Source organism: Macadamia integrifolia, unplaced genomic scaffold (genome assembly GCF_013358625.1).
Source record: "Macadamia integrifolia cultivar HAES 741 unplaced genomic scaffold, SCU_Mint_v3 scaffold1797, whole genome shotgun sequence".
In the NCBI taxonomy this organism is placed as follows: Eukaryota; Viridiplantae; Streptophyta; class Magnoliopsida; order Proteales; family Proteaceae; genus Macadamia; species Macadamia integrifolia.
In genome coordinates this window covers 112,082-122,439 of record NW_024868358.1, presented here as the reverse complement: position 1 = coordinate 122,439, position 10,358 = coordinate 112,082, and the positions used below count along the sequence as shown (strand labels likewise).

At 36.5% G+C, this 10,358-nt stretch overlaps 2 protein-coding genes across 2 annotated transcripts; one reads left to right on the top strand and one right to left on the bottom strand.

Moving 5' to 3' along the window:
- Positions 1–8: 8 nt before the first annotated feature.
- On the bottom strand, positions 9–2,444 carry LOC122064866 (LRR receptor-like serine/threonine-protein kinase FLS2; the record flags this gene model as incomplete). Its single annotated transcript, XM_042628646.1, has 2 exons — positions 2,218–2,444; positions 9–1,490 (listed from the first exon to the last, which is right to left on the bottom strand). A coding segment is annotated over exon 2 (1,388 nt), but the record flags the coding sequence as incomplete, so codon positions are not given.
- A 5,846-nt stretch (positions 2,445–8,290) lies between these two features.
- Positions 8,291–9,879, top strand: LOC122064867 (major pollen allergen Ole e 10-like). The gene is made up of 5 exons (XM_042628647.1): positions 8,291–8,440; positions 8,612–8,686; positions 9,263–9,291; positions 9,391–9,625; positions 9,709–9,879. The coding sequence occupies exons 2-5, from the start codon at positions 8,614–8,616 to the stop codon at positions 9,732–9,734; spliced, it is 363 nt and encodes a 120-aa protein (XP_042484581.1). The 5' UTR covers positions 8,291–8,440; positions 8,612–8,613; the 3' UTR covers positions 9,735–9,879.
- The last annotated feature ends 479 nt before the right edge of the window (positions 9,880–10,358 follow it).

Here is a 10,358-nt window from a genome sequence, read left to right as displayed (position 1 = left end):
AAATTTGCTCAGGAATTACACCTTCTAGGTTATTCCCAGGCAGGGAAAGTCCTTGAAGGGATGATAACTTTGATATTGTAGGAGGAATGCTACCTGAAAATCTATTTAAACCAAGTTGTAATGTGACCAACAAGCTTAGATTGCCAATCTCTGATGGGATTGGGCCCTCTAGTTGGTTGCCATATAAGAACAATTTCTGCAGCTTATAGAGGGAACCAATGTTGGAAGGGATCTCCCCTCCAAGGGAATTCATGCCCAAGTGCAGATATGATAAGTTTTGCAAGTTCAACAATGTCAAAGGGATCCCGCCCGTCAGGTTATTAGAGAACAGAGTGAGAACTTGTAATGAAGCCAAAGATCCAAGCTCGGAAGGTATTCTTCCAGTTAACTCATTACGTGAAAGGCCTAGATGAATTAATGATTTGCATTGGGATATAGAGGCAGGGATTGTTGAGGATAAATGGTTGTCAAACAACCTTAATGCTTCTATGTTGACTAGTTCTCCAAACTGAGAAGGAATGCTTCCATTGAGTGCATTGCTGTACAGGTCCAGCTCCAAAAGCTTGTGGCAATACCCTATTTCAGGAGGGATTTCCCCACTCAAAAGATTCTCAAAAAATGAGAGGTATTGTAAGTTGGTCAAGTTCCCAATCCCAGAAGGTATTTTCCCAGAAAACTGGTTTTGACTCAAATCTAAACTTTGCAAAGCAGATAACCTACCAATTGAAACTGGTATAGAACCTCTCAAGTTGTTTGTATAAGCTACAAAAACCTGAAGATTAACCAAATTACCAATGCAAGATGGGATTGTGCCACTGAAGTTGTTGGTGTTGAAGCTAAGTGCAGTCAAAGTAGTGCAGTTGCAAACCTTTTCAGGGATATCTCCATCTAACAAATTATTCCCGAAATCCAATACCTGCAGGTTTCTGAGGTTTCCTAATTCCTTTGGGATTGTGCCAGACAAAGAATTGTTGAAGAAGATCGATTGGGTGAGCTTTGAACAAAGACCCAACTGAGAAGGAATGGACTCTGTGAAAGAATTTGAGGATAAATCAAGAACCTGGAGGCTCGAAATGTTTCCCAGGAATGGAGAGATCTTGCCTTGGAGTTCCATCGCTAGCAGAGATATAGAAATGACATGGTTAGATGCATCACAAACAATGCCAGACCAGTTGCAGTAATGATTAGCATCGATCCAGCTTGCCAGTGTTCCAAATGGATCATGGGTGACTGAATCCTTGAAGGCCTTCAAGGCCTCAATATCAGTGACAGAGCTTAGCTCTGTAGATTGAACTGTAACAAATAGAGAAGAAACAAAAAGTAGGGTCAGAATCCCATACCGGAACATCTTTGCTTCTTCGGAATAGTCTTCGTTGATTCTGAAGGTTGAACCCATAATGGAGCTTTAAAGAAATATTCAATGAAGCTTTATAGAGAGGTTGCTCCATTCCCACCTAGTGCTCGTGGGTTCAAGTTCAGAAACAGCCTTTCTGCGAAATGGGGGGGTACGTACATTGTGACCCTCCTGGACCCCACAATTGCAGAAGCCCCATGCACTGGGTACGTCTTTTCAATGGAAATTTCAACGTTAGCCCATCGAATATAAGAATTCCTCAAATGCCAAACATGAAACAAGGATCAAAAGTAAGAATAAAATGTTTGACTTTTGTCCAAGTCTTCAATGCTAGTCACCAAGAAACTTCATTTTTCCACGATCTATATTATACATACAAGTTGCAAGTGCTAAGCAGTTTCTGATGAGCCAATCGATTCATTATTTACAGAGCAGCTCCGAGTCTAAAGCCTCATGCACTAGGTACGTCTTTTCAATGGAAATTTCAACCTTAGCCCATCGAACATAAGAATTCCTCAAATGCCAAACATGAAACAAGAGTCAAAAGTAAGGATAAAATGTTTGACTTTTGTCCAAGTCTTCAATACTAATCACCAAGAAACTTTATTTTTCCACGATGTATATTATACATACAAGTTGCAAGTGCTAAGCAGTTTCTGATGAGCCAATCGATTCATTATTTACAGAGCAGCTCTGAGTCTAAAGCTCAATCAAAGCTAACATCATAAAATTCTATTGGTTAAAAGAAATTAAAAAGCACCCTAATCTTGTATTGCAAGTCAACGGAAGTGAACTGGAAGGAATCTCTCGTGACATAAGAGTCAAAAGTGTGGTTCATGAGCGAGGGGTAATGTATAGCATACCTGTCCAAAGCGGAAGTGAAGAAACCACCATTGACTTTCTAATTTTAAAACTGCAAGTTGCAAATAAGTTGTGGGTTGAACTAAAAACCAGGAGTCGAAAACGGAAAGATTGGGATCTCTTGTGGTTTCAATCTTATAATCCGTTAATTTGTCGACCTCGAGCGACTTTAGCAGAGTATGGTTTGTGGGTAAATGTATAGGTAGTGAACTGTTCTATTAGAAATGGATAAGAGCCACCATTGATCCTCTTATTTTGAGAGTTCAAGTTGCAGAAAACGGTAACAAGAGAGGGGATAGATTGGGTGTCCTTTCTGCAGTTGAAGGGGATGTATGAACTTTAAAAGTATGACGACACTAACAACTTGTATCCTTTTTCGCGCCATAGTTAGAAAACGACAATATGGTTTTTAGCCGTCATGGGTAATGGACCCATATACTGATGCCCTCAATCTTATCTATTTCATGGATTGGCTATCCTCCAAAAAACAAAGGGTTGACCTTTTCTTTCTCCATCGATATGATAACACTTCGTTACCAAAAAAAAATATGATATACACTTATATGATATACACTTGCTTTTTCTTACTTTAACTTAAGCATGTTAATCGGTTCGAGTTTTGTTATTTATTTCAGTTTTGATTTGGTTCAAGATACAACACATAGAAATTGAAATCAAATTAAACCGTAGAAGAGCCTGTTTTCTAAAACATAATCAAATAGATATGGTTTGATTTTTATTTAAATTTATATTTGGTTCAATATTTTACTTTGGTCCAATTTATTTTTGGCTTGGGCCATAGTTTAGGTGTTTGGGTCAACATTTTATATCTTCATCAAGACATTGATAAAAAATAAAATAAAAAAGACACTTGTATTTGTTAGGATCATAATCCGTCAAATTTTTTTCGAAAATTAAAAATGAATAGAACCATTATCCACATTGATTAAACATTAAAAGACCTATGTGTAATCCAGTTCAAAAATGGATAAGTCTATTCGATCTAACGGTTTCGCCTTGAAATCAGAACCAAAATGAACTGAGAACATAATTTTTGTTTTGAAACCAAAGTCAAACCGATTTGTTTTGGTTCAATTTCAATTTTCAATTTTGGTTCAAAATTGACACCCTTAATAGCTAACAAAATGTCTTTAATCAAATTCAAAATTGATATTTGAGTTGGTTTTTTTTTTTTTTTTTTTCTTATCAAACAAAGAAAGAAAAGAGAACATTTTTAGATACATATGACCTCAGTTTTTCTATTCCAGTATGCAATGCGCTAAGGAAATATGATTCTTAACTTGCTTTAATACATAACTTTATAGTTTAAACACACTTTTAATGTCCCATAGTACTGTAGAAATCTTCCATGGCTAATCTCTATATTACAGATTAGCCAATCTAGCATACTTCGACAGTCCAGAAGTTGATGGTTTCAGCCTCTAATTCTCTTGCCCTTTGAAGTACTTCAAGGATAGCTTGAGCCTCTGCCTCTTGTGTAGGGTGTTAATCTCAAGTCCGCACCGGTTGGACAGATCGAGCCTGACCGTTTAAAGACCGCAGCCCGGCCTGCACTAATTATTAAATGTGTCAAGCTCAGGCCCGACCCATTTATAAACAGGTAGTATATGGTGCAAGGGGTAAGACCGATGGGCGCCCGACCGGCCCAGCCTGTTTACAAGCCCTACTCGGCTCGACACATTTAGCCCCTGGCCGTTTTTATGTATTTTTTTATTTCTTTAGATAGAATAGGGAATATATTGATATTTTTATCAATTATTGAATTTAATTAAGTTTAAATCTTTTTCTAAATTGTTGATCATTTAATAAAATTTATTAAAAATTCTTAAATCAAAGACAATTAAAGACCGTTTAAGGATTTATTTTTGATACATTACCCCGTTTAAGGCCCGAATATAGCCCGATTAATCTAATTAGGAGAAGCTTGGCTAGGCCTGACCAAGACCGACCCAGCCCGACCAGAGCGAATGACACCCCTACTCCTGTGTACTCCCTGTATACCCATAGTCCAAAGAAATGGCAATATAAGATTTGTCATAAGCCATAATGGAGTCCCATCCTGCTTCATCTTTATCCTTAATAAAGCTTCCCTCACAAATGTTAGTGTAAGATATGTATCTAAATAGCTCATGGTATTCAATTAGTAGTGAAGGGTTGGTAATTGGTGGAACAGTATCTTGGGGAGAAAAGAAAAGGTTGACAATCATGGACCCATTTATTGATAATTTCCAAAACTGTTATAGGGTTAGGAGATGATTTAGAAGCAACTCATATATTTGTAGCCTTCCAAAAGTAGAAAGTAATGGAAAACATAGATTCCACAAAATATATATATATATATATATATATGAAAAGCATAGATAACAAAAACAAAACATCCTTCCGCATAGATGATTGAGATCTTGCAAAAGTTTATAAGAAGTGAAATAAGGAGTCATCATGGATGTATTCAAGTTTTAATCCCAATAACCCTGCAGCCCAAATTCTGTTTGAGAAAGCACAAGAAAAGAATCAAATGCAACTCTAAAAGCACAAGGTAAGAATCAAATGTCAATCTGTTTGCTTTTCATATTTATAAAAAACATAAGAAAATAATCAAATGTCAATTTATTTCCTTTTCAGGTTTAGAAAAAACACAAGAGTCATCAATTCTAAGAAACCAACTTTTTTTTGTAACGATTCTAAGAAACCAACTTACCTTGTCTTTTGTTTTTAAACCACTATTTAATAATTTTTCCAAAAAAAATTAAGAAATTTGAGATGCAAATTTGATTTCCAAATGAAAGGCCACATACAAGAAGTACTCAAACCTGAATTCCCTACCACAAGGATCCGAGTATTATTGTGAAGTGATAAAGAAATTGGATGGCTAATTTTTTCTTCTAGGTTCTTGAGTATTTTTGCTAAATCCCATTGAGATTCCCTCTAATCCCTTTAATTCTATTGAACTAAGAATAATTTCAGTTTTTAACAATGGTATGGTTTACACTCTTTGATTTATTGAAGATCCATTTTAAACTCATTCATTGCCAAAAAGACTTGCCTGAATCTTTCTTGAGCTAAAGAGTAGGTTCAAATTCAATGATGGCATGTTATGATCTCTTCAATTTCTTGAACATTATTTGTTGAATTCATTTACTTAGGAAATTTTATCTAATTCAATAGTCTCATGACATCTCAGATTTTATAATATTTATTTCATGAGAATTTATGTCATCTCTTCACGTCTTAGGATAGAATTGTATAATCCAATGTCCCTCCGATTATTAAGTAAAACCCTTTTCCTTCTTAGTCTCTATTTTGATGATTGTGAGTGCGCCATATGATTACACATTAGGTGGACTGAATTTAGAATTCACATCATCATTCCTATGGCTAAAGAAAAAAACATTTCTTGCAATTGTACATTATATAAGCTGGTTTTGAATTTGTCAATCTTATGATTTTGAAAATGTCCCTGTTTTTTGTCATAGGCCATGTAAATTGACTTTGGAATTCATTTTCATCATTTAATGATTTTCTATGGCATCATAAATGGGTGACCTGAATTTGGATTTCAAAATAATGATTAGGTTCCATTTGTTCAATTTTTAAACCAATGGTACTTCCCACTTTATTTCCTCTCTTTATTGGTAGAAGGTCATGGTGGCATGTAGATATGTTTTTAAGATTAGTTTCAAAATCATTTTGTTTATTTCACAAATTATGAAATGCAAGTTTCAGATTTCAAAAGACAAATCGATTTTTCTTTCAAAAAATCATTTTTTTCAAACGCCACTTAGACATGGGCCATGGTCATTAATTGATCAAGAACTTGCGCGTGCATGGTCACATCAATTCGGACTCTAGTGTCTCCTTCTAAAAAATGATTTTATTTTCAATCATGAGTCCTGAGGCTAAGAGATTTTTTACCTCCGTTTTTCTTCTAAATCATTTTTTTTTTAAACCTCATGGCATGTCTTAGTTCTTGATATTGTGAGCCCACTCAAGTCAAATATAGCAGAGCCCATAACATTTTTTCAGTCCATTCATGACTAGATTCTTTCACCTAAAGCCCAACATTCCAATTTGTGTGCAAAACAAAACCTTATTTCAGAAATTTTCTTTTCATTGTTTCTTTATTGATTTAATTTTCAAGCAAGTGAAGATGTACCCCAAATCCCCAAACATAGTCCAGGATGCATAATGGACATGGCTGGCCCACAATACCAGCCCATAGTATATGTGCATTGATCTGATTTCCAAATAATGAATGATGGGAGGGCTGGCCCATTATCCCAACCCATATTCAATGTCTCATATCCTTGATTGCCAAGCTTTTTTCCATTCCTCTTCTATGTAGTATGATATAGTTTCACTTGCTTGCCTTATTTTGCTCATTCTCCTTGAGTATGTATGTTCTTTCCATTTTTAACATCCAATTGATCATCATATTGTCATATGTATACCAATATACACACTTGAATCCACTTTGACTTGATACACCTAAACCCAGAAACTTGGTTCGGATAAAATACGTTGACTCGACCTAGACTAATCTTTTATTTATGACCTGACAATAACTTAGCAAGTAGGGTATACACAAGCCTAAATAAAAAGGAGACCGACCTTGGGGTAAGGCGAGACGGGTGCCTAACACCTTCCCACCTCCTAAATTGACATTTGTCCATAGATTTAAACGTGGACCATTACCTTATCCGGCAATGAGTCATAGATTCCTCTCTCCTAAGGGAGAAATGGATTTTGGGTCCTAGGCCCATCATCTTAGGTGACAACTTCATTTTTTGGCATTTGACGTGTGCTATTGCGATATTAAAGAACACATCATAACCTGGCACCATTTTTTATGCGTATGACCACACAGGTTCCTGAGATATTAGCCATTGTCTCTATAGATCTGTTGGACCCTATCCCATGCCACAAAGATGGGAGTCACTAGGCTGGTAGTAGAAATAGTAAAGATGTTGCTGATCTCCTTCATGACAGTACCTGCACGCCAACAGTAGAGATTTCACCTATTCTAAGGGAAATACTACTACTAAGTGCTTCTTTTGAATCTATTTCATTTGTGTGTATTTCAAGGAATATAAACACGGATGTGGATCCCCTTACACGGAAGGCTCTATCTATTGTGTGTTAAATAGATTGGTCATATTCCATTCTTTGGCTCTCTCAACTCTATGAGCCAGAGGCCCTAGGTTGTACACATGTTTCATCTCAATCTTAGTAAACTTCCTTCCGGGGAGGGGGAGGGGGAGACACTACTTGTTTTGAAATTTCACAAATGATCATAGACCTTGTGACCTCGTTACCCAAAGAAAAAAATATAGACATTTTGATCTATCAGTCCACAAAATATGAGACCCTTCTAATCTACCAAGTGTTAGATAATTGCTCTTTTTTTTCCTGTAAGAATTTCGTCTACTTTGATTAGCTTATCAAAACAGTCCATTCTGAAAAGTTTTGCCCTTATTATATATTTATTTCGGCATCTATTTATATCTAATGAAAGTTAATTATCAAGATTAAACAGGGTTTGCACTTTCTTCTCAAGAAGATGAAGTAACTCAATCTTGGAATTCCATATCACCTTGTAGGTGAAACGTCAATTCGTGGTGGTGAAACCATTGAAAGGAAGACAACGGTGGCCTTCTAAAAGATAAATGAGATCCCAGCCCACGAAATAGGAAACCTTTCGGTTCTAACTTCTGACACACAAATCCATGAAGTTTCCTCTTTCGAATCACTAATAACAAAGCTAATTAAGTTGTAAATTTCTGTTAAAAAGGATTGGACATTAAAGTGGGGTATTTATGTAATTTAATACCTCCCACTTCCCACTTCCCACTTCCCACTTCCCACTTCCCACTTCCCACTTATTCCTTTTTATCTCCACCACGTGATTTGGATCAGTTACCCACGGGTGGACTAATCACTTCTTTAACCTCCATTTATCAGATTCACTGAGCCTTATTGGCAGCTATCCTTTGCAGTGAGCCGTGAAGTGGGGTGAGTATCGGATGGTTGAGAGCCTCAGAACAAACATCCCAAGATACTTGCAACCACCCAATACTCAATGCTCATCGTACCAGTTCAGCGACTATAGACAATTTTCAAACATAAGTGATATGTGATAGTGGAGTCGTCGAGTATAGGTGACCTTATTGGCAACAACAGAAGAATAAAGATAAAGAGAGAAATCGGGTTCGTCCTATCATATGCTTTCATTTGCCGTTTCTTCAACAGACACCCATTAAAGCACCCATGAAATATAGCCGTTACTGCAATTTTCTTTCCACTTTATATATCAAATCTCCCCCTCCTCTCTTTCCACAAAGTCCACAGCTTATTTGATTCATCATTACACAATCACAGGAATGGCTAAAGCTGTAGCTCTCTCTCTTCACATTCTCTTCCTTTCTGCGCTCTTGCTCTCGTCCTTCAACTCAGGTACTTTCAACTTTCCACTTTCTTTGGCATCTAAGTTCCAATTCTTTGCTGATTTTGTTGTACTCTGTTCTTCGTACTCTTTTGGTTCTTCTGCATTGTTGGATCTCGATTGAGTAGTTGATTAAATAACTAGTTTAACAAAATCTGGATTTGGTTGTGTTTCTAGCAGGATTTTTTACGCTTTTATAAGATTATTTTCTTTGGAAAGTGAACCAGAGTCACAATTCAGTAAATCTAATACAGTTTTTTTTTAACTAACTGACCTGGTTTTTCTTGAATTAAGAATCGATTTGGATTTTTCTACTTACAAATATATATTGGGGAGCCCAATTCATTAGATCCGAACTGGGTTATCTTACATTTGCAACTTCTTCCATTATCCACAGTTGTGGTAGTGAAATCTAATCTAAACTAGGATTTTTTTTCATGGACTCTCCCCTGTTCTTCATAATTAACCAGACTAGGTTCACCAATTGTTCTCTTAAATTCGTCAAGATCTCAATTGGATTTTCCTCTATTTTACGAATTCTAATCACTATGACTGTTCTTATGATCTATTTCTGTGAAATGTTGCAGGTGGAACCCTGAAATTGGTGAAAGGACAGGCATGTAGCCCAAGCACCTCACTGAAACATAAATATAGTACTAAAAGTGGGAACTTGATGTAATTGATCTAACATTTTGGGGTTCTAATGGTGTTGCAGAAAACTTGGTGTGTGGCCAAGCCTTCGTCAGATCCAAAAATCCTACAAGAAAACATTGATTACGCTTGCTCGAATGCGGATTGCAGTATTCTGAGAAGAGGTTGTCCATGCTCCAACCCAGATAATCTCATGAACCATGCCTCTTTAGCCATGAACATTTACTACCAGTCCAGGGGACGGAACCATTGGAACTGTGACTTCAAGAATTCTGGTCTCATTGTAATCAGTGACCCAAGTAAGCCTTTTGCTCTGGTTTTTCTGAAATAATATGAAACAAAAAGAGCAATTTTTATATTTTATCCTCTCTGGTCTTTGCAGGTTATGGGAATTGCCAATATGCTTAATAGTAAGAAAGCTGTATCTTCCATGAACAATAAAGATGATGAACTCCACTGTGTTTCAGTCTCGTTACTTTATTTAGTTACCGTGCTGGAAAAGTGGATATTATTAGAGAAACAGTGAATTGGAAATATTTCTACTTATATCAAATTTCTCTTTCTTGTGGCTTTCTCTTTTTTCTTTTGGCTTTCACGTAAGCTGGCAGAGTAGATGGGACCTTAATAGTCATCGTGTAATTAGAGAAGGTAGATAAGGAAGCAAAAATAATAATGGGGAGGTGCTCTCTCTACGTGAATGTGGCTCCACATACATTCGCACAGGAACCAATTAGAGCTCTTTTTTTCTCTTCAATCTATGAGGATAAAAAGAGGATAAAGAGGTCATTTAATAGGGAAGAAAGGAGAGAGACAAAGGTGCAAATGTCGGTGCAAGGGCAACAGTCCCAAACACAGGCCCACTCTTCCACTCATTTTTTTATGCCTATGTGAGCCCCCACATAGGCAGTGACCCTAAGCAATGAAGAAGCATTCATTTCCCCTAAAAATAATTACAGAAAAAAGAGAAAGAACCTTGTGTGTTGCCTATGCAAAAACACAAGCAAGCACAAAAAGACCATAATGTCTCTCTCA

Bases quoted from the DNA above. Each gene is read 5' to 3' on its own strand.
- LOC122064867 (XM_042628647.1), top strand. From the start codon at position 8,614: ATGGCTAAAGCTGTAGCTCTCTCTCTTCACATTCTCTTCCTTTCTGCG. The intron at 8,687-9,262 runs GTACTTTCAACT...GAAATGTTGCAG, and splicing joins GCTCTCGTCCTTCAACTCAG to GTGGAACCCTGAAATTGGTG. The intron at 9,292-9,390 runs GCATGTAGCCCA...ATGGTGTTGCAG, and splicing joins TGAAATTGGTGAAAGGACAG to AAAACTTGGTGTGTGGCCAA.